Below are 23,138 nucleotides of genomic sequence, written 5' to 3' on the forward strand. Positions count from 1 at the left end.
CAAAATTGTCACACTTGGATTTAACGTTTGTCATAATTTGACTGAGCACGGCTCATATTTTAGGCTGACTCTTTAATATTATTATTTATATCATATCACAATATCGGATATGGTCAGTGTAGCATCTGTAAAATATCTAATGCCTGGTTAATAGATTATTAATATCACAATATTAACGTCCGAATTTGCTGAGCACAGGCCTATGGAGCTATACTATGCCCCTCTCCAGATTTTTATAAACAATCTATGTAATTTATGCATTTTGAAACTATTTTTTATTTTTTGAAATTATCTTGCACTATTATTGGTCATTAATTTTATCGTCGACTTCCTCGTGACATGACAATGTTCAAGCATTTATTAATAACTCCCTACATCATAATCGAATAACCCAGGAGTACACAGTAATTTAGTTTGCCAAGCCTAATCTTTTTGGAAATCCGGATCATTCGCAGGATGTTGCTTCGTAACAGTGGGCTATTTTTTCGTAGATTAGGCATAGCAAGCATCATGTCGACTTCTATTAATGAAATGTTAACAAAGACTTATTTGAAAGATAATCCAACCCCAACAGAGGCTGTAATCGAAGGTAAGACTCAACTCAGCAAACCGTGTGATGACAGGCTGGGAATGTATACAAACATGGGAAATTCCCCATGTCGCAACAGTCGACCTTTACACTACAGTAGTAGTTATTAGGCCTGTAGTATTTAGTAATCATAATAATAAGATGATTTGTTCATTATTTTCTTATCTGAGTAGCCAACGCAATAAATGTGGGGGAAAGGAGGTGCATCACACAGTGCAATAGGCCTCTCTGTAGATGTGACGATGGAGACTGTGCTGGAGGAATTCCCAATGTCGCAAAGTTGACCGGCCCTATGTGGGCTACCTTTCATAGTAGTTCAAATTAGGCCTGTAGTATTTAGTAATCATAATAATAAGATGATTTGTACATTATTTTCTTATCTGAGTAGCCAACAACGAAAGTAAATAATTTGCATACAGTTAGATGCCTATTTTATTATTGTCTGATACTAGCACTGATCCAAATCAAATCTCCTAAACAACTCATCAACATTGTTTTATTTTATTAAATTATCTGACATTATTAATTTAGGATGTTATCTCTCTCTATATATGTTAGGAGCGTTACCACAATGGCTTAGTGGGGAATTGCTTCGAACTGGTCCAGCCATATTCGAGGTTGGCGGCCAAAAAATGAACCACTTCTTTGATGGATTTGCAATGTTGTTACGATTCACAATCAAAGATGGCAGCGTTAAGTATCAAAGTCATTTTTTGAATAGTGAGACTTACAGACAATCTTTCAAACAGAATCGCATCGTTGTGTCACAATTTGGTACCGCATCCTACCCAGATCCATGCAAGAGTATTTTCCATCGTTTCATGTCAAAGTTTTCGGTTCCTGAGCTGACAGACAACGGAAATGTGAATATTATTCCTATTGCTGATGAACTATATGCGTCTTCAGAAACGCAGAACTTGTGCAAAATTGATTTAGATTCAATGACAAATACAGAGAAGGTAACTTAACAGAGCAATAGTTTTATCAGTGGCGTAACGCAGAGACATGAAGCCCCTGGTTAGGTAACCCCTCCAAGTTCCAAGGCTGGGCGTTTGAACCTTTTCGTCATATTTGAATGCCTGTTTTTTCCTCTAAGCACTGCTCATGGGCCCCCTGAGCGCTCATAGCCGTTACGCCACTGAGTTTTATAATACTCTATACGGAGTATATTGTTTTTGTATAGTTCTATTTTTATATATGATTTTTTTATATGAGGGCCCCTTGATTGTCAGCATATTATTGCTGTTTAGGGTCACCCTCTATTATAACAAATAGTAGATATTAAATATGATTAAAATTCAATGCAATTAATTTCTCTCAGAAATCCTGAATCCCACCCCCTAAAAATGTAGTTGGATTATTCAAACATTGTCTAAACTTATTTTTATAATTCTTAAGAATTTTGTATTTGATGTTGAAATTTGTACTTTTTATTGTTTATTGTAAGCTGATGTAATCTCATTCTTTTTTAATTGCACCCTAGTTTGAAACCCCATTTTATCATTTTCTTGAATCATTGTACATACTATTATTTTATTTGTGATTTGATGAAGAAATGTATTTGTATTATTCAGATACTGATATACTCAGTCATATTATAATAATTTTTTTTGCTAGTTCATGATTTGATAAATTATTTTTAGATTATCATCTATTTTATATTTTTCACAGGTAAATATTTTTCGCAGAAATAACATAGCTGTGAATACGCAGACAGCGCATCCACATGTTGAATCTGACGGGACTGTCTACAACCTTGGAACAGCATTCTCTGGAAGAAGTTGCTATAAGATCGTCCGCTTTGATGCTCAAAAGAAAGGTTTCATACTTGCTCAAAATGAGCATTTTTTTAAAAACTAATGAGCAAGTCTCAAGACCTAAAAATTAAATTGAAATAGTAATATATGAAATTTACTAAAATGAGGTAGAATCGTAACGTTTCAGGCAATTTCATACAATATAAATGAGTTTTTGACCTGACCTGGTGTTAAAATATATTAAATTTACCTGCATGGAGTAAATTATAAAATTTGAGATAATTTCATGTAATAAAAATGTTTATAAATCCAATTTACTTGGTTATATTTGCATTAATATTATATCTGTTATATGATTGAGAGTCATCTAAACAATTTGTCCTATCTACGGTAGGTAAAAACTTTTGACACAACTGTTTAACTGACTTGTGAATTTCCAGTTCTTATGGAGCATATCATTTTAAACTACAGTATATTGTCCCCCTGAATTTTGTTGAATATGCCATTTAATGCCACACATCAACCTTAACTAAAAATTGGATAATAAAAAAAATATTTACCTGAAAAAAATGTAAATTTATAAAGTTTGTTTTGTCTCTTTATAAGTGAAACCATTATTTTTGTTCATTTTTCTTCTACAGAAGTGAATAACTTGATTAAAACTACAAAATGGTCTTTCAGGTCTGATTTTATTAATCTACATTGTTCATGTTTTTTGGGAACAATGTATCTTTAAACTATTTTGTTTTTGTTTGTGTCACTAGAATCAGGGCCAACTGCGTCAGTGGTTAGCACCATACCATCATCATCAGGACGAAACCCATCATATTACCACAGCTTTGGAATGACTGAAAATTACATCATCCTGATGGAATACCCGTTTATCGTCGACGTCCTATCCTTAATCATTTCACAATTTACGGGAAAAACGTTCTTCAACACATTGTCCTTTGACCAGGCCAAGCCAACGTATATCAACATTATCGACAAGAAGACGGGTGAAACTGTTGTCAAGCACAAAGCAGACGCCATGTTTTCATTTCATCATGTTAATGCGTTTGAGAAGGATGGTCACATCTTCATGGACCTTCTACATTATGATAACATCGATATTTTTCATAAACTATTCCTTGAGAATATTCGAAAGGATGATTTAAATGAAATATATGCAACTCCAAGGCGATTTGTTTTGCCCCTTAAAGTAGAAAAGGTTTGCTAATTGTTTCATATATTATATTTTTCAGGTTTTTTATTTAGATTTGTATCTTTACTCTTTATTGAAAAAAAAAAAATCATTACTAAAGAAAATAATAAAAGAACAAAATCATAATATTACATTAAGAGACTGATTGATTTCAACCACTTAAGAAAACATATTCATTCATTTTTACAAATAAAACAAAAAATTCAACCACAAAATAAAATATTAATTTAACTTGGATCATACCATTAATTTTGCCTTCAAACAATTGAATGCATACCGGGGACGAGACAACGTAAAATAAGATAATACCATAATGTTATAAACAAAAGAGAGGCTTTCCACACATAGTCAAAAAGTCATTGTTTTTACTTTTTTGTAGGATTCTGCGACAAATGGTGAATTAACTCTTCCTGCTGGTACGTCCTGTCGTGCTGTTGTTCAAGACGATGGAATGGTCCATTGTCACTCAGAGGTTTTAATGGATGTTCGTAAGTGGAATAATGCTGTAAACATTTTTAGATTAATCATCTTTTATTATGATGCATAAATGCTAAAACAACACAACAGTGTTTATTTATTTAACTTTCACCATTTCTATATCGCTTTAAAATTTTAAGATGATGCTTAATGTACAGTTAATCACTCTTATAAATAAATACAGGTATTAAATTCACACAGTGTATATAATCTCTCAAGTTTAAAATCATTTTGTGTGTCAATGTTTTGTTGTTATTCAAATTTGTCTTTCATACTCTAGGCATTGAACTTCCGCAAATGAACTACAAAGAATACAATGGCAAACCTTACAAATACTTTTATGGAGTTAGTGCCGGATTCAAAGAGGTAAGAACGATGCCCCCCCCCCCCCCCCCCTTATGATCTATCAAACACACACCTATAAAACTCCATAGAACAGACTTCTATTATCGATGAGACACCCTTATTCACTGTTCAGTATCCTCAGTGGTGTAATGCAGAGGCCTGAGACCTCCGGTTTAGGAACCCTAAGTGGCCCTCCAACGCTGCTGGAGTCCGGGTGTTTTTAACCTTTTTACAACATATTTTAATGCTTGTTTTTTTCCCTGGTCACTGCTCATAAGCTCCAGGGCCCCTGGGTCTAGTCAGTGAGTGCTCAAAGCTGTTACGCCACTAAGTATCCTATATATGTTAATCTTTTCTTTTTATAGTTACTGAAAGTTGATGTTGAAAATAAAACATCTGTGAGGTGGTTCGAAGAAGGATGCCATGCGTCTGAACCAGTGTTTGTTGCAAACCCAAAAGCAAAAGAAGAAGATGATGGTATGTTCCGCCTAAAATATTTCTGTATTTATCTTATCCTGATTACCATAACAATAACAATCAAACATTATATAGTACCAATTCCAATCATGATCAAAGACGCATTGTGTCCTGAAATTTGCTAAATAAATGAGTTTTTTAATTAATCTTAATGAGTCAAAAGTAGGTGAAAGTTTTACAAAAGGAGGGAGTTTGATCCAAAGAGAGGGTGCAACAAAAGAAAAGGAGCGTCCATCGTAAGTTTTAGTCCAGAAACGGGGAACAGATAGCAATGATAGGGAGCCTCTGCACAAAGGGCTTTTTAAGATTGTTTCTGAGGAGGAAGGCTCAATATCTTTGATCACCATGCCCAGAATATTTGTACTTATTATATTAAAATGTTATATTAATATTCCAGGAGTGGTCTTGTCAACTGTTCTAGATTGCCGAGAAGGAAAGCGTCCATTTCTGCTTGTCCTCAATGCGAAGACTTTTAAAGAGGAATGCAGAGCAGTGGTACCAGTTGAAGGATGGGCTTATAGTTTACATGGCCGATTTGTATCAAAATTCTAAGTCTATTGTCATTGAAAGTAGATAATGCATGTTTGCGAAAGGGTGTTGAGTAATTGGTCAGATGTTTGCCCTACTCTGATTTGTACTTTATACTAAGTTCATTGAGAATGTAGTACCCGCTGCTTACTTGGGCTTGAATGTACTTAGTATAAAGTGACCAATTAGATCATGTATATTGTATAACACTCAATTAAAATCTTGCTTGATTGGACAATATAGGGTCACATAATAATAATAATAATAATAATAATAATAATGGAAATTTGTAAAGCGCATGTATCCGTCTAAGAAAGACGCTCACTGCGCTACTGAAATTATTACCCCAGTCATTTTGGATCAAACACGTATGGAAACTCCCATAATGCAGCTAGTAATCGGTGCAAAGTTGTGTCTTGATCTAACCGGGTACCCATTTATACACCTTGGTGGTGAGAGGCAAACGTAAGTAAAGTATATTGACTAGGGATACAAGCAATGCGACGAGAGTTGGATTCGAACCTCGGTCTCACGATCAGTAGTCCAACGTCCAACACACTGTGCCACACGCCCTCACAGATTGTATTAAAATATATTACATAATTATTTATAAATATTTATTTTAACACTTGTTTTGAAGTGTTGGTATTTCGTTTGTTGTTTATTTGAGAGATTAAATTTAAATAAAGAGACTGTAGATTTAAAAGGTATTTTACCTGATGCATGTTGTTTAGAAAGATTTTAATAAATTGAATGAAGATGTTTAATAATGTTATACTAAAGCTCTGTCTACACTATCAATCTTTATGTGACAAAAAAATGTGATGTGCCCATATATGGACATTATGGTGTCATATCACTACCATATTTGAGCACATCAAACTTTTTTTGTCAAACTAGTTGTACTTTAATTTGAATTTCTTTGATTGAACTTTAAAAACATCAAGTACTGTATATGTTAGAAATTCTACACAGTAGGCTGTATGGGATTTTTAAAATACTAGGTCAATTGGACTTAACATCAATTTTAAGTATCAATAATTGGTGAGACCAGGATGTAAGATTTATGCAAATAATTCCCATTAATCCTAAATCTCTCCTTATAAAATTCTTATCAGTCACAAATTGAATAGCTCCACAAAAAGAAAAGCATTTTATGACTTATTTTTATTATTTCTTATTATAATGTAATAATAATAATTCTATTCTAACACAATTTCACAATTGTAACCATTCGTGGTTTGAATGTTTGTAGTACATTTATTCTAATTGCACAATTAAGTAGACATAAATATTTTTTTTTATATCTATATGTAATTTTGGAGAAGATCCCTACCATTATTTAACTTTGCATAAAATGTAACTACTGCAAATAGTGTAATCTGAAACTATTTCTATTACCTAAACTAAGATATATGAAACTAGAATTGCGAGATCGAGACTATTATTTAACATTTGCATGCTTTCTCCATAATCAATTACACTGTAAATAACAATGTGTTTTTACTTTCAACAAGGTTCATTCGTATACTGGTAATTAAATAATATATACAACATATAAATGTAATATAACACCTTATGATGTTTACATTTTTACACTATAATGTTTTCCCATTTATGCTAATTTCTAGATGTTCTTGTATCATGCATGGCTAATAAAAATGAACCAGTTAAAGTGCAATAGTACACAAAAATAATACAATGATAAATTAGTAATTTTAGCGATATATTTGTGATTTTAGCTATAAATTGTTCTACACATTTTAAGAAATCTATGCTATGCTAATGAACTACATTGCTAAAGCTGTGTCTACACTATCAAACTTTATGTGATGTGCCCATATATGGACATGATGACATCATATCACGACCATATTTGGGTATATAACTACCGTATTTGGGTATATAACTACCGTATTTGGGTATATAACTACCATATTTGGGTATATAACTACCATATTTGGGTATATCACTACCATATTTGGGCACTTTTTTTGTCAAACTAGTTGATAGTGTAGACAGAGATTTATTAAGATTGGCTAATTTAGTGAATAACTTGTTACAGTATAATTAACACTACTTTGTATATTATTATATTGCACTGAATAACATATATAACTAGTATAGCTGTACACTCAGAAGGTGGAGATTCTGAATTAAACCACACACCGGGGCAGGAACATGCCATTACAAAATTAACCTAGGCTATGTGAAAGTGGTATATTACTGTAATTTGTAATAAATAAATTTTGCCAAAGAACAGACTTTAGGAATGTTTAATAATATGGCTATATCAATCAAATGATACTAAAGTTAAGATGTAGGTGCAACGCAAGGAAATTGACCAAAGACAAGCGACAGTTTGGATAATCCATCGCTTGTGATTGGTCAAATTACTTGTGTTGCTTCTACGTCCTTGCGTTGCATCCTAGTGGGAACCAAATATTAAGGTTAACATGTGTTATATCTTCAATTTTATCTTTAAAAAAAACCTAAAATGTTACATATACAGTACTGAACACAATTAAACTATCATTAAATATACAATTTCTTAATATAAATAAAAATTGCCAAATCAAATTTTAAACAAATCATAATTTATAAAATTAAAAAATAAGTACAGAACTATGGTATATTAAAAAATAAGTACAGAACTATGGTATATTAAAAAATAAGTACAGAACTATGATATTTGTAAAAATATGTACAGTAATACAAACAAAACACATCTTAAAAAAAAATATTTAAAGACAATCGAACACAAAAATTACAACCAAACCAAATCAAGATAAAATGGTCCTGTAATGAATACGCAGCTACCGCATTCTGCACATGCTCAGAAACCAATGCACAGAATGTTTATATGTAAGCAAGTGCTATGTTGGAGTTATTAAGGGCCTAAACAATTTGGAAATAATTAGAGGTGGGATATACTCAAATTATATTAACAAAATATTGTTAATAATAATGATAACAATTACTATTATTACTATACCATATTTCATACATGTTTAATGCTAAGCTATCTTACTATAATTTTATCAGCAGCTGGTAGAATTATATGATTCTTTATACATACTTCTAGAATTACTTCAACATGCACCAATCACAACAGTCGTTTCAGGATAGCACCAGGCTATGATAAGCTAGCTCAATTCTCTTTCGTTACTCAGCACCTCAGTTCAATAAGATCACATTATTTAAATACATTATAATAATTACAACTGAGAGATAGATTACTACTAAACACTTTCTCTTCTTACAGCACCTAACTATACAGTACAATAAATTAATTAAAAAGTCATTAAAAATGAATAAAAAACATTGTGGCACCGTTGTTATTAAGTAGAGAATATCATGATTATTACAGTGCAGCCAATTATCCATGAATCAAGTGTTACTGTATGCAGAGGATTGATTGATCATTTCATTAAAATAAATGTTACTATAAAAAAAAAAGCCTCACTGAAAACCTCTCATAACAATGGTCAATGCTCTATATGTATATTGTACATAACACAGAATCTGGAGGCCCCTGTTTTTTTTGGAAATATTTTAATGCGTGGTTTTTTCCTCTGCACACTGCACAGGGACCCCTAAAGCTCCAGGGCCCCTGGTTTTAGCCAGTGAGTGCTCATAGCCTTTACATCACTGGCTGAACAGCAGATGTTTGCCAACCAATTTAAACAAACAGAGCTGATACTTAACTACTAAGTTCTAGTTTATATTATATATGTAGAGTAACGAGTAACTTGTATCAAGATATAATATTTCATATTCAGAAATATATAGTATATTCTATCAAGGTAGAGAAGGGACTAGGTCCTAAGGTTAAGGTAGAGTAGAAAGCTTTTGGTGTATAGTAATGACAACAAAACCATCAAGGTTTAGCCAAGCCATTGACCCAATACCAAGTATGAGCTAATCAACTCCTTTAATTTTTGCTCATGTGGACACACTTCTCTTCATCCTCCATCCTGTCAACATCACCAAATCAAAAGCTATCTGTATCAAGATTATCAATAAAATCACCGGTTAGGAGCATTACCCTAGATGGTGTTATAGGCGTAGCCATATTTTTGGAGAAGTACCTTCCGCTCATCTACCACGAGTTTAAAGTATGTTGGATTGCGTGATGGCCATAGCAGGTACACCATTGCAGAGATTGATAGTAGGTCTCCAGACAAGGTCATACCTGAAACATAGAATTTAATAAAAGATAACTAATTGTACTGTATTATTTATGGAGATCACAGGGATCTGGAAAGATTCAGGGAGGTACTGTACTGTAGCAATAGAGGCACATGCTCCCCTTTGACAGCTAAAATAACAATAACATATTTGATATCTATTTTTACTATTAATATTACTGGTACTGTATATGTTTAGAGCTTCCCTGTTTAAAAATTCTGAATATGCCACCTTCATACAAAAACATAATATGGTTGGAATTCACTTATTTTCGTATTAGTTTATGTACAGCGCTTAGAGGTTTCACAACGTTAGGCGCTATATAAATCCAGGATATTATTATTATTTAAATAATCATAATGCTAAAGGTTATTTATGGAAAAATCAATGGCTGATCCAAATGGAAATAAGCAACAGCCAGAAAGAAAATGTCAAACTTTCAGAAAACACTATTCTATCATCAGGGCTAAAGCTCTGTCTACACTATCAAACTAATGATGTAATGTGCCCATATGGACATGATGATGTCATATCACTACCATCTTTGGGCATATCACTACCATCTTTGAACATATCACTACCATATTTGGGCACATAACACTTTTTTTGTCAAACTAGTTTGATAGTGTAGACAGATCAGGCATCCTTCAGTTAAAAAATGACTATGGAATCATAATAATATACAGTACAATATATCCAATATACACAATATTATTTTTTTTTTATTATATAAAGATTTATATAACTATTAGGTATTTAACTTTATATGCAGATGGTTTAATATATGGATGATGACCAATATTGGATTCACCAACTGTATAAAATAATGTAGTGAAATGAAAGCCTACATATAATATAAACCTGGATGACAAATTCATTTCAGACAAACATAGACAGGAAATTTGATAAACGTTAATATGAATCAAATAGGACATGTACATTAACGACTGTTTCTGTGCATTATTAAGCATCTTCCTGAATAAAGTCTTTGATTATAATAAGCAAGGGAAAATATTGCTTTGAACAGTACTTGTAACCAAGCAATCATTTAAAGCCCTGTTTACACCATCAAACATTATAAGATGTGCCCATATATGGACATGATGATGTCATATCACTACCATATTTAAGCATATCACTACCATATTTGGGCACATCACACTATTTTTGTCAAACTAGTTTGATAGTGTAGACAGAGCTCAAGATAAATACATCTGCTTTAAATCTCTGGCTGCAACTTTATCATGCACTATCACTCCCAAGAGGCTCACTAGTATGCCAGAGTTTCATTATATGAAATTATTATAATATTATGTAATAATTATGTTATTACATAACCTTTCTTTTTAAAAGAATTGTGAATTTATTTGCCAGTTTTAGCTAGTCATGTATGTTACAATAGTTGTACCCAATAAACATGAACTTTTCCTAATACAGTATGATTGTATTATATTTATTTCAAACAATAATGGTTTTGTTTTCTTTGATTACTGTTTTTTTAATTGTTAAATTATAAAAGAATTTTATTCTTTTAAATCTAAAAACTTGTTTTGAAACTACTATCCAACAATAGATATTCTGTCATAAGCAAGTTTCAGTTTTTGTAATCTTTGATTGTTACAGAATACTTCACTCTTATAGCTATTGACAACATACCAGTTATAGCCTTCAGTCTATACTGTGGTGAGATCATAGCAGCGATTATCACAAGTATTGGTAGATGAATAAACCACACAAAGTAACCAATGCCAAAGTACTTGTAAAACTTAAGCTTTGGCTCAGCACTCTCCTGAAGCCTGGTGGTGTGAAGCTCATACACGAACCAGATGAGAATGATGAGTCGGAGGGCTAGAACAATGCCACCAGCAAGTGACTGGTATTCGGTGGTATCGGACACAAAACTGATCATCAACTATTAAATGAAATTTATAGAAATGAATCTTATTAACCAGACATGGAACAGCCTAGGGAGACTTGCTCAGAGCAGAGGGAACTCTGGGAACTACAGTACTGTATGCACTGCAATGTGTGAAGAGGGTAAAAATAAATTGATAAATTGATGTTAATATAACAACTCATTTACATGAGTTTTTAGGCAGTTGCTATGATCCATAAACAAATCCAATATGATATCATACGTTCAATACAATACGGTTACTTTACCATCATTATTCAAATAAATACAATTAATGAGTTTGCATACATAATCTAAATTATTTTAAAGCCCTGGGATAAAGTAATCTTAAAGAAACATAATTACATTATTGATATCAAAATTAAAAAAATGATTAATATGATTAAAGATTCATCTATATTAATATTATAATGTGAATTATCAATTGATGATAACAAAAAGCATTTGGTTTTCTACAAAAAATAAATTGTAAAATAAATTTAAAATTAGTACTCATCCATTAAATTATAAAGAGTTCCAATTTTGCTAATAACACTAATTTATTTATCTATTGCCAATGAAGGAATTGATAATTAAGGGCCGTTGATAAATGATACATTCAAATAAAATATTTGATATTCTGTACAATGGTATACAAACTATACGTCATTATAATAGGTTAAAATATTAGCAAATAGCAATTACAAAAATATATTTAAAATATGTATTGGTATAAATAAAAGCTTTAAAAATAATTTATTATCAATTTGATAAACTATTGAAAAATAATTCATTAAAATTAAGAATGTTTGATATAAATTTGATTAGGTGCCTTTATCATACTAAATATATTTAAACTATTAAATCAGCTTACCATTTGCCAAAAGTACAGAAACACATAAAAGAGCGAATAAACACCCCAAACGGCAAAAACTATCTTCTTTTGATGAATGTCGGTTCTTGTAATGGTCCAGCCCTTAGCCAGCAACAAAAGCAGAAGCATAAAACAACACTGCATCACTATTTGAAACAACTGGCCCATGTGCTCCAACCATGAAAAGCCCTTGCCGTTCACCGCATACAACACGTAATGGATGAAGTAACACACTACGCCAATATACTCCAAGAACAGACACAACGTGAGGAGTTTCACCAATGGATGCGACTGCCCACATTGCGCTGTGATCTGCGCAGGGAATAGGATTGTATAGAGGAATGCAAACACCATGAACATCTGAAGGATGGTTTGTTTCTCGTAGGAGAATTGGAATGTGAAGGGGTTAAAGTTGAAGCTGCCGTTTGGGTAGCCATTGACGAGCCAGATGTTGTAGTCAACCACTGCGTCTGATGTTGACTGGGCCCATGTGCAGTTCTTTGTCATAGACTCGTTGTCGTATGGGTAACAGGCGAGAAGAACTAGATACCAATACCTGTGGAAAATAAGAAAAATGTTTCAAAATTACATAGTGCTGCGCATCATCAATTTATAATGCTAGACTAAGTTTACTAAAGTGAAGAAAAATAAATACATTTTTTTGTACCAAAATATTTAACAATTTTTATTTACATTTTTGAAAATATAAACAAATGAATGTGACAAGTTTTACCTTGGTTTGCTATCTAAAATTTGGAATGTAAATTGTGAATCTTGCACAAGATCGTCTTCTCTTTCAGTGGGACAGATCTGGTCAATTTGGCAAGGCACTTCAACAATGTATTTACCCATATTTTTCGGATTGCACCTGTTTATCATTTCATAGTTTGTTTGGTCGACTAATACATCGAAAATTTCTGAGCAGGAATCAAATATTTGACTCGATAAAACATCATCGTATTTCGGAAATGCGTCTTTATCTAGCAACATCAAAGAAAAACTCGCTAGGCTCTGCTGGTCATCTGCTGCTGAACCATATTGAAGAGTAACGTTACCATAAACATATCCTCCTCCGTCCATCGCACTGTCGCTAACCGGATTAAAACTGAATTTTGCGAGCAGGCTTGAAAAACTACCGCTATCCCACGTCCCAACTATATGCATACAACTTACAATATGAAATGCACTACAAGATACCACTATAAAAACTAAAGAAAAATTCATTTTTAGATAGTTTTTCTTCTCTCAAACAAGATGCGTTTTGTTGGGTTTTTGTTTCTTTCTCCGCCGAATCTATTATGTACAATGTCAAAGTTCAGTTAAATCATACATCGTATCTCTTGAAAGTTTTGTATTCTACTACCGCTACTGATTGTGTTCCTATTGGATCTGAATTAACAAGCGTCCATGTGATATTGCAAAATCATTCAAGCATAAAGTTTAGAGAAAGGAAGACTTGTTTGGTTGGAATACTGCTTCTCTTTCATTTCAATCCAGATCTAGCAAGAATTAATGCCTACAAATACAAGTTAGTATAGTAGTAGTTAAACCTCTATACTGTGTTTCTTCAGTTAATGAGTTTTGGATTATCTTTGTTTTAGGCCAAATATACAACCATCCATCATAGATAAGCTAGCCTATAATATAACTAATTTGCATAAATTTGTTAACAGGTGGCTACAGTCTCAGTCTCAATTGGATCGAAGGTATCAAATCAATCACCACAGCTACCAAACCAACAGCAGTAGCAGCAGTATAGTGCAGTTTAGAAACTCAAAATGACCGATTCACAGTTCCTTATCCCGAACTCTGCCCCCATAGTGAATCTTGATTGTAAATCAGCATGGAATGGCCTCAATGACAAGGAGAAGAAATATGCGCATTTCCTTTCAAGAGCATCATGGAGTGGTGGGTTAATATGCCTTCTTCAGTGTTCTCCAGAGTCTCCTATCATATTCTATCTGCTTCAGAAGTTGTTCAGAGCACAACCAGTTAAGGAATTTGGAGAAGCTGCTAAGAAAATCTGTCCAGAAGATTGGGAGGTACGGACTCCAGATGGCAAACGAGAATATATTACATAAATATGACATTATTTAAAAGGACACATCCGATTTTCAAAATCGTGACAGTCAAATCGCTCAAATTTAAATTTTTGGCGAGTCCTGGGTTAATTACATGGTTAACATACTTTTTGATCAATTGATAAACTTAATCTTATTGGCAGTGGATTAGATGTGTATAAAAGTATCTTGTAGATGCAAACATGTCTTTTTTACCTAAATGGAACTTGGTGAGTTTACAAACTGTAATTCTGGCCCACTATATTTTAATTAATAGAATTTGTAAAATGTTTGTTTGTTTCAGGCATTTATGACATATGCTGCAGCCTTCTACGCGAACCTTGGCAACTACAAGTCATTTGGTGACACAAAGTTTGTACCTAATCTACCAAAGGTAAAATATTTCGTCAAAGTATAATTAAAATAATACAAGAACGCAAGAAAATATAGCAATTTGCTTTCATAAGATGAAGTATAAAGCTGAATAATTTAAATATCTTCTCAATGATTTTATAAATGTGAAGCTGTAGTATGGTAAAGTATACTGAAATAATATTAAACATTGTTTTATACAGTAATTGGTTACTGTGATAGAATTACTATTCTGCTAAGACAACGATTATGTTATTTATATAGCATGCTGATGTACTGTACTGTGTTGGATTAGTTCTCAATATCTCTATTGAGGAAGAAGGTTCTTAATGGAACACATTGTACTTAAAATTTTTAATTAAAACTTCATTTAAAGGAAAGCTTCAAGAAGATTGTATGGGCGAGTGCAGCTTACGGAAAAGATTCTACAACTATCGAGAAAATCTGGAATGCTTGTGGTGATAATATGTATTCTTTAGAGCCTGTGCAAAAGCAGATGGGACTAGGAGATAAGGTATACAGTAGCCTAGTCCAACAGACTGAATACTGAAATCCTTTTTTTTGTCTATTGTCATAATAGAACAATAATGGAAATTCTTCTTAAAGATTGGCAAATATTAGTAGGATAAAAGCAGATAAACTATAAAACAAAAATTCCTATACAGAGTACACATACAATATTGCACAAAACTTGAAAATTTAGACGTTTTTAACTGGAGAATAAATCTATGATATTGTTGTTAAATGTCATATTGATGCAATTACAGTATGAGCTCACATGTGCAGTGTAATAATCCTACTCACAGAGTTAGCTAAATACAGGCCAACCAACCAACACATATTGGTCCTCACTTATATTATACCCCATATATAACATTTATTAGAATAGGCTTCTAAAATCAACAATGGTTATTTCACCTTTTGTTGTAAATACCTTGTTGTGATTGGTTTAAACCATTTCTTATGATGACCCCTTTTAAGAGGTCACAATCACAACATAATAGTACTTTGTGATACTCTACATCCTAATCATTTGCTTTTTAACATTCGATATACTGAATAAAAAAAACCCAAGCTTATTGCCAGACTACAAACCGTTTATTATAACATGTTTTATTCAGTTTTTATTCATCTTTTTAGGGCATCTCAACTTACTTTTCTGGCAACTGTACCTTGGAGGATGCTGAATTGGCTCAGAAATTCTTGAATGAAAAGGTTCACAACAAACATTATATTACAATACACTATGAAATATTATTATGACTTACTACTACAGTACTTACATACTTAAATACAATAGATAAATACATTCATTTATTTTACTAAAAATGCTTTTCAATTTTTTGCATAGAAAATTAGTCCTTACAACACACGTCTGTTTAAAACAATTGGAGCTGATGAGAAACCTGAGTATGAAGTTAGACTGGCAGCATCAGATAGTTCAGGTGTGTAATAATATGAGAAGCATCACAGTATCTCACTGTCGACAGAGTGTGTTTGAGATTTATTATTTTCTAAACTAAACTTATTGGAATCCAACTACAGTAGAACTACTCTTTTGGGACACCCCCATTAAGAGGACACTTTTACATGACATGAATAAGGGGAAATATATGATGTAATACCAGGGAAGAGTGAATTTAGTGTAATTTACTGTTCCCTGGTAATAGTACAACTAACCCCCATTAAGGGGACACTTTTACATGACATGAATAAGGGGAAATATATGATGTAATACCAGGGAAGAATGAATTTAGTGTAATTTACTGTTCCCTGGTAATAGTACAACTAACCCCTATTAAGGGGACACTTTTACATGACATGAATAAGGGGAAATATATGATGTAATACCAGGGAAGAGTGAATTTAGTGTAATTTACTGTTCCCTGGTAATAGTACAACTAACCCCCATTAAGGGGACACTTTTACATGACATGAATAAGGGGAAATATATGATGTAATACCAGGGAAGAGTGAATTTAGTGTAATTTACTGTTCCCTGGTAATAGTACAACTAACCCCCATTAAGGGGACACTTTTACATGACATGAATAAGGGGAAATATATGATGTAATACCAGGGAAGAATGAATTTAGTGTAATTTACTGTTCCCTGGTAATAGTACAACTAACCCCTATTAAGGGGACACTTTGGAAGACATGAACGAGGGAAAATATATGTTGTAATACTACAACTAACCCCTATAAGGGGACACCTCTATTAAAGAGACACATTTTTAGACCCAAGGTGGTATCCCCTTATTATAGGTTTTACTATCAATATCATCCCATAATCTCAATATCTTGAATAGTGTCTAATAAACTGTGATTTGTTTTTTTTTCAGGTGAAGGAGCACCATTTGGTGACTTTAAATTTGATGGCATTAACTTCAAAGTAACGCAAGGTGATTATGGATACCTGATGTCAAAGGTCGCAGAAAATCTGAATAAAGCAAAAGTATGAATTTGCTATATTTTCATTTTAACCAATGTCACAATGCAAAAAGATATAATAACCATGATTTCTTTTTATGTTATGTGAGACCAAATTTACTTACTTAAATTTTTATCAAGGAATTTGCGGCCAATGAGAATCAGAGTAAAATGATTGATGGGTATATAGAGAGTTTCACCACAGGATCAATAGACGCTCACAAGGAAGGCTCCAGAAACTGGATCAAAGACAAAGGACCAATTGTAGAAAAGTAATTCTTTAATTCAAATATTGTAGTGACCCCCAATCCCTACCTTCTCAAACCCAAAGAGCTATTGAATTTGTAGAAAAATTTAAATTGCATATTTTTTCATCTAGTAACAAAACAATTTTGGAGCTTTGATTTTGACTAGATGCAAACTGATATGATTTAGGCTTGTATGCACAGTCATGATCGTGTTTTATTTATGTACACAATGTTATTTCTGTAAGCTCTCTTATTTATGTGCCTTCTTTCAGCTATATTGGCTTTATAGAAAGCTATCGTGATCCATATGGAGTGAGGGGAGAATGGGAAGGTAAACAATTTTTCTAATTTAAACATTTTATTGTAAACACTATTTTAATCTGATAGTGTAGACAGAGCTTGATACAAAATATTTTTAAATTAATTTTAGACAATTTCTATTTTCAAAGGCTTTGTTTCAATAGTCAACAAGGCAATGAGCGCCAAGTTCTCCAATTTGGTCGACCAATCAGAAACCTTACTGTCGCTGTTACCATGGACTGCAGATTATGAGAAGGACCATTTCTTGAAGCCGGACTTCACCTCCTTGGATGTGTTGTCGTTTGCTTCCAGTGGTATTCCTGCAGGAATCAACATTCCTAATTGTACGTAATCAACATAGCAAGACATGTTATCTTGTAATGTCATGTAAAAATAACTGTTGTCTACACTATCAAACTAGTTTGACAAAAAAAATGTTATGTGCCCAAATATGGTAGTGATATGACATCATCATGTCCATACTGTATATGGGTACATCACATTTTTTGTCACATAAAGTTTGATAGTGTAGACAAGGCTTGCAAAATAGTTTTGTCTGTCTGTTTTTGATTTATTTTATTATTGTTTTTGTATTTTTTTTAAGATGATGACATTAGACAGGATGATGGCTTTAAAAATGTATCACTTGGCAATGTACTGTCAGCGCATAGCAAAGGCGATAAAATTACTTTTCTCACTGAAGAAGACAAGGTAATACAATACATGTTCCTATTTCAGACTAACAAGTTAATCGTATATCCTCGGGTATAATCCAACTGATTTCACAAACAGGCATATCCCCACGTATAGTCCCAGTATTGGCTTTTGATCTGGATGTATAGTAGGTTCTCTCTAGCCAGTTCAGATGAGTTTTTGCAATAAATGCATAACAATCAATTTTTTACTGAACCAATGTTTTCCCAGGTAATAGTCCCATTCCCAAAAGTCGGCCCACGTTCATGTTCTAGGGGGTATGATTAAACCACAGGATATACAGTATTTGAATCATCAGGAAATTGCTTTCAAATCACTAAAACCTATTTTCTCTTTAAAATCTCTAGAAACTGTTTTCTAGTCTCAAGGCATCAGCCTTTGAAGTGCAGGTTGGTCTACATGAACTGCTTGGACATGGCAGTGGAAAGCTGTTCATTAAAAACAAAGATGGCTCTTTCAACTTTGACCCAGAGGTCAAGAATCTGATAACTGGAGAAAAGGTATTTACATTTTCTTTCCCACAGTTCTGTCTGATGTAATTAATGGACATCGCAGGCTGTTCTAACATTTAAACCTTTTCGCTTGAATATTTTTATTATTGAATTACAGTAATGAGCCTTATTTAGTGATGTCTTTTTGTTGATTACAGATTTCCACGTGGTACCTTGAAGGTGAAACATGGGATACCAAATTCTCCACAATGGCCTCCACTTATGAGGAATGCAGGGCTGAATGTGTTGGCTTGTACCTCTGTCTTAATAGAGATATTCTCAAGTTAGTACATTGTCAACAAATTGACATTACAAACTCTTAATCTCAGTAGAAGGAAATCTATTAAGATTGGTAGGCCAAGTACAGTAGCATTGAGTAAGCATACAGTGCCCATTGGCATTTATGGAGGAGCCTATCAAGAATTATCTGAAGTAGGCAAGACACGGTGGTTCACAGTTTTTGTCTAGATCGATCCCATGTACTGTACATTGTTTAAATTTTTTCTGTAATAGCTGTATTAAATTTATCCAAAATCTAGTAATTGTTATTCCTGAATTCTCTCTTCTTGAAGGATATTTGGACATGAGGGTGAAGGAGCTGACAACATCCTGTATATTAACTGGTTAAATATGGTACGAGCTGGGCTGTTGGGATTGGAATTCTACACGCCAGAAACCGAAACATGGAGACAGGTTTGTTCATCGTCCACTGTTCCAAATAAGGATGTTATTAATAGTGGAGCTGTAGCTTGGTGGTTAATGTGCTTGCCTTCCAATCTTAAGGTCCATGGTTCAATCCTGATCTAGGGTTGTAACTCATGACTCTTTCAACTCCACTCCCTACTGAGCCTCAAATGAGATTTGGTTTATAAGCATGATAAATTATAAATAGTTTATCCATCTTGTAATTGATGAGTTACTCGCTGTTGGATGTGTATAAAGGATACGTTGACATCTTGTTTGAAAGATAACCTAGAAAATACTAATTAATTGTGTTCTAGGCCCATATGCAAGCCCGACATGTGATTCTACGCGTTCTACTAGAAGCTGGGCATGGGCTAGTGACTATCACCAGGACCACCGATGAGGATGGGCAACCAAATGCAATCATAACATTAGATCGCAGCAAGATAGAAACGGTTGGCAAGGAAGCAATTGGAACATTCCTCAGGAATTTACAGGTAAATATGGTAATTTTTGTCATATGGGTTATTTATGACCTTTGTGATGACCTCTAGGAAATAACTAATTCCATCACATTAAAATACTAGTTAATTTTGTTAATCTCTGTCTACACTATCAAACTTATATATACATATACCATATATTGACATATCAATACCATATTTGAGGATATAACCACCATATTTTGGATACACTTTTTTTGTCAAACTAGTTTGATAGTGTAGACAGATTTAGTCATCCTAAATCAAAACATATGCTTATATATAGTGTACATCATAATTGCATTTTTTTGACATCAGGTGTACAAATCGACTGGTGACTTTGTCGGAGCCAAAGCGTACTATGGCCAGTACTCTGCTGTGAATGACGACACACCTGAAAAGTTTCTAAACTTAAGAGAAGTGGTGATGCTACAAAAACAGCCCCGTAGGATGTTCGTGCAAGTAAACACAAAACTGAGTGAAGGTAGGTTGAATGTCAGGACTGTGTAGAAACTTCTATAGCATAAAAACAATAAAGGTTTCGGTGCTCAGACCCAAGTTGAGGATTTTGGCATTTTATAAATTAGTGGAATAAAAATATATGCCATCATTTTATAGTAGAGCACTGTGGGTAGTCTCATCTCAGCCTCTGTTGGTAATCATACTGTGCTGGGCTAACAACCCTACCACCTAAAATGATCACATTACTTTTGTAGAAACCACAAGGGTTTATCGCAAATAGCGTGAGCGATGCATGATGGGAAGGAATTGGGGGAAATAGTAATAGTAAATAATAAAAAATGTATATACGCTATATGCTATTGCTCCCAATTCCGTCCCATCATGCATCGCTCACACTATTTGCGATAAACCTTATTGTGGCCATATGTCCCAATTAGAAATGGATTATCTAAACGCTATGAATTACTACCCTACGATGAAAACAATAATGTAGAGCTGTAGTCAGAATTACCAAAATACATTTAATATCTATAATAATTTAAATTTAATCAATAATAATATTTGTAAACATAATCTTTTTTAGGTGGTTCAGTGGAGCTCTGCGAATATGAAGCCACGGCTACAGGAATTGTTGAATCTTTTATTGACCGATTCAGTGAGGCGTATGAAAGCAACGTCTATGATCTCTGGCAAAAAGACAAACAACATTTTTAAATAGAGCCCACTTAAAGTGCTCTTGTCATGACATGAATGTCAATTCCTAAAAGGAACTTAGATTACAAAAACAATATACTGTAGTAAAATAAGTCAAAATATGTCTCAATACACACATATATTTTTTTGTGTGTAAAAATGTCAATTCAAGTTATCCATTTCTTTTTTGATATTCTCACCAATTTTTATTGGGTTATACTTAAGCATTAAATGGAGTTTTCCATATGATTGGTTTGAGCTATTCTATTTACCCAGACTATTTATTAACACTCTGTATGGTTTAATAAAATGATTTCTGTAATTTCTTGATTTTTATTGTTTGGTTTTATAAACTAAGATCTTCAACATTTTAGTATAACTTTTTATAGTGCATAATAATTAAGACCGCACTGAGAAAACACCTATACTGTATTATTAACTTTTGTTTGCAATTTTGTCTAATACATTGGTTAATTCTAGTATACTTGAAATAGTGTAATGAGGCTTTGGAGCAGAAGACGCAGGTGGATGACCACCTGGGTTTATCCATACAGTTGCGAGACAATCTGAATTGATTCCACCTTCAATGTCAGTAGCTAGACTATCTCCAACCATTATACACTCGGTAGAGGTGACAGACAACATCTTAAATGACTTTTCAAAGATTGAAATATGCGGCTTTGCGTGTGGTTCATCACCGCTGATCACCATGCCATCAAAATAGTCTCTGGCATTGCATTGCTTTATCTTAGATCGCTGAATTACAGAATCACCGTTTGTTAGTAGTAGTAATTTATATTTCAATCGTAACGCTCTCAAAAAAGATTTGATTTCTTTTGTAAAAAAGATACCCTCGATTCTTGTGTCCTTCCACAGTTGATAGACTTCAGATGCTAATGCTAGACTGACATCACTGCCAAGAGCTGTCTGCCATAAACCGGTTCGCCACTCATCTGGTGTTTTTATACCATCGGGGTCAATTTCCTTTTCCTTAAGTAACTTCTGAAAAGCTAAAATTGCTTCTTTTGAATTAAAATGTTGATAGTTGGTGCAAATATAGTTTTCAACCTGAAATAAAATATATTGTATTATTACTTGTATATTACAGAAAGGTTAAAAATAATAGGCGTATGAATATGATTTTAAAATTATAAATACATCATTACACATTATATTCAATTTTTCTTTTTAAATGTCTTCATTCAATTTTTGACTGCAACTTTATCTCCAATTTCGGTATTCGTGTTTCCGCCTGTAACTTAAGAAACAACAATAATTTAGCTAAATAATATACATTACAGGTTTATTGCTTTATTTATTAATTACAGAATACAGGAGCAGTTTTAATTCAGTAGTTCAAAACAACCCACAACACTAGTCATATAGTGATGATCAGTATATAGATTTAGTAGTCTAGTATCTATACTATTACTAGCCTAGTACTACTACTAGTAGTAGAGGTATCAGTACCACCAACTATTTACCTTAGAATATGCTTTAGTGTCTGCTCCTTTTGTGTCAACGAGGGTGTTATCTAAATCTAATAATATAGCTTTAACTTGAAAGTTATTCATTTTAAATATGCAATCATAAACATGAAAAAATAATGACAATCTCACAACCACGTATCACACTCTTTAAATCTAAAAGAACCAATGTTTACATAAAGTAAATTTCGGAACTTATTTCTTAGTATGCTGGTAGTTCGACCTGATCCCCTAACTTTCCATGTTTTATAAAGGTAAAATTAGCGCGTCCATAATTTCTGTAGGGTATAACAGTAGTGACTTGATTTTGTTTATTACTTATTATAAAGATAATATTCAAACAAACGTACAACACAATATGTAAAACCAATATTTTT

General features: G+C 33.0%; 4 protein-coding genes across 4 annotated transcripts; 2 read left to right on the forward strand and 2 right to left on the reverse strand.

Annotated features, from left to right (window-relative positions):
* The first annotated feature begins 410 nt into the window (after nt 1-410).
* LOC140060364 (beta,beta-carotene 15,15'-dioxygenase-like) lies at nt 411-6,569 on the forward strand. Its single transcript, XM_072106540.1, has 8 exons — nt 411-589; nt 1,148-1,548; nt 2,261-2,408; nt 3,111-3,556; nt 3,930-4,038; nt 4,308-4,393; nt 4,738-4,849; nt 5,247-6,569. Exons 1-8 carry the CDS (start codon nt 457-459, stop codon nt 5,399-5,401), a joined length of 1,590 nt encoding a protein of 529 aa, XP_071962641.1. The 5' UTR covers nt 411-456; the 3' UTR covers nt 5,402-6,569.
* A 1,054-nt stretch (nt 6,570-7,623) lies between these two features.
* LOC140060365 (integral membrane protein GPR180-like) lies at nt 7,624-13,617 on the reverse strand. The gene is made up of 4 exons (XM_072106541.1): nt 13,070-13,617; nt 12,337-12,892; nt 11,225-11,480; nt 7,624-9,572 (listed from the first exon to the last, which is right to left on the reverse strand). The coding sequence occupies exons 1-4, from the start codon at nt 13,558-13,560 to the stop codon at nt 9,427-9,429; spliced, it is 1,449 nt and encodes a 482-aa protein (XP_071962642.1). The 5' UTR covers nt 13,561-13,617; the 3' UTR covers nt 7,624-9,426.
* A 156-nt stretch (nt 13,618-13,773) lies between these two features.
* Nucleotides 13,774-21,555, forward strand: LOC140060436 (dipeptidyl peptidase 3-like). Its single transcript, XM_072106641.1, has 17 exons — nt 13,774-13,864; nt 14,010-14,378; nt 14,701-14,790; nt 15,145-15,282; nt 15,909-15,983; nt 16,120-16,213; nt 17,113-17,225; nt 17,342-17,472; nt 17,721-17,779; nt 17,898-18,092; nt 18,353-18,459; nt 18,810-18,962; nt 19,112-19,236; nt 19,526-19,646; nt 19,955-20,134; nt 20,438-20,603; nt 21,165-21,555. Exons 2-17 carry the CDS (start codon nt 14,115-14,117, stop codon nt 21,293-21,295), a joined length of 2,142 nt encoding a protein of 713 aa, XP_071962742.1. The 5' UTR covers nt 13,774-13,864; nt 14,010-14,114; the 3' UTR covers nt 21,296-21,555.
* Nucleotides 21,496-22,910, reverse strand: LOC140060437 (N-acylneuraminate-9-phosphatase-like). Its single transcript, XM_072106642.1, has 2 exons — nt 22,759-22,910; nt 21,496-22,342 (listed from the first exon to the last, which is right to left on the reverse strand). Exons 1-2 carry the CDS (start codon nt 22,846-22,848, stop codon nt 21,710-21,712), a joined length of 723 nt encoding a protein of 240 aa, XP_071962743.1. The 5' UTR covers nt 22,849-22,910; the 3' UTR covers nt 21,496-21,709.
* Between the last annotated feature and the right edge of the window lie 228 nt (nt 22,911-23,138).

This window comes from Antedon mediterranea, chromosome 10, assembly GCF_964355755.1.
Source record: "Antedon mediterranea chromosome 10, ecAntMedi1.1, whole genome shotgun sequence".
NCBI lineage: Eukaryota > Metazoa > Echinodermata > Crinoidea > Comatulida > Antedonidae > Antedon > Antedon mediterranea.

Coding starts and splice junctions, on each gene's coding strand:
- LOC140060436 (XM_072106641.1), top strand. CDS start 14,115: ATGACCGATTCACAGTTCCTTATCCCGAACTCTGCCCCCATAGTGAAT. Junction 15,984..16,119: donor AGAAATTCTTGAATGAAAAG/GTTCACAACAAA, acceptor TTTTTTGCATAG/AAAATTAGTCCTTACAACAC. Junction 17,473..17,720: donor AAAGGACCAATTGTAGAAAA/GTAATTCTTTAA, acceptor GCCTTCTTTCAG/CTATATTGGCTTTATAGAAA.
- LOC140060365 (XM_072106541.1), bottom strand. CDS start 13,560: ATGAATTTTTCTTTAGTTTTTATAGTGGTATCTTGTAGTGCATTTCAT. Junction 11,481..12,336: donor TTCTGTACTTTTGGCAAATG/GTAAGCTGATTT, acceptor TTCATTTAATAG/TTGATGATCAGTTTTGTGTC. Junction 9,573..11,224: donor TAGACTGAAGGCTATAACTG/GTATGTTGTCAA, acceptor TCTATGTTTCAG/GTATGACCTTGTCTGGAGAC.
- LOC140060364 (XM_072106540.1), top strand. CDS start 457: ATGTTGCTTCGTAACAGTGGGCTATTTTTTCGTAGATTAGGCATAGCA. Junction 1,549..2,260: donor CAATGACAAATACAGAGAAG/GTAACTTAACAG, acceptor TATTTTTCACAG/GTAAATATTTTTCGCAGAAA. Junction 2,409..3,110: donor CTTTGATGCTCAAAAGAAAG/GTTTCATACTTG, acceptor TTGTGTCACTAG/AATCAGGGCCAACTGCGTCA.
- LOC140060437 (XM_072106642.1), bottom strand. CDS start 22,848: ATGAATAACTTTCAAGTTAAAGCTATATTATTAGATTTAGATAACACC. Junction 22,343..22,758: donor ACACTAAAGCATATTCTAAG/GTAAATAGTTGG, acceptor ATTTTATTTCAG/GTTGAAAACTATATTTGCAC.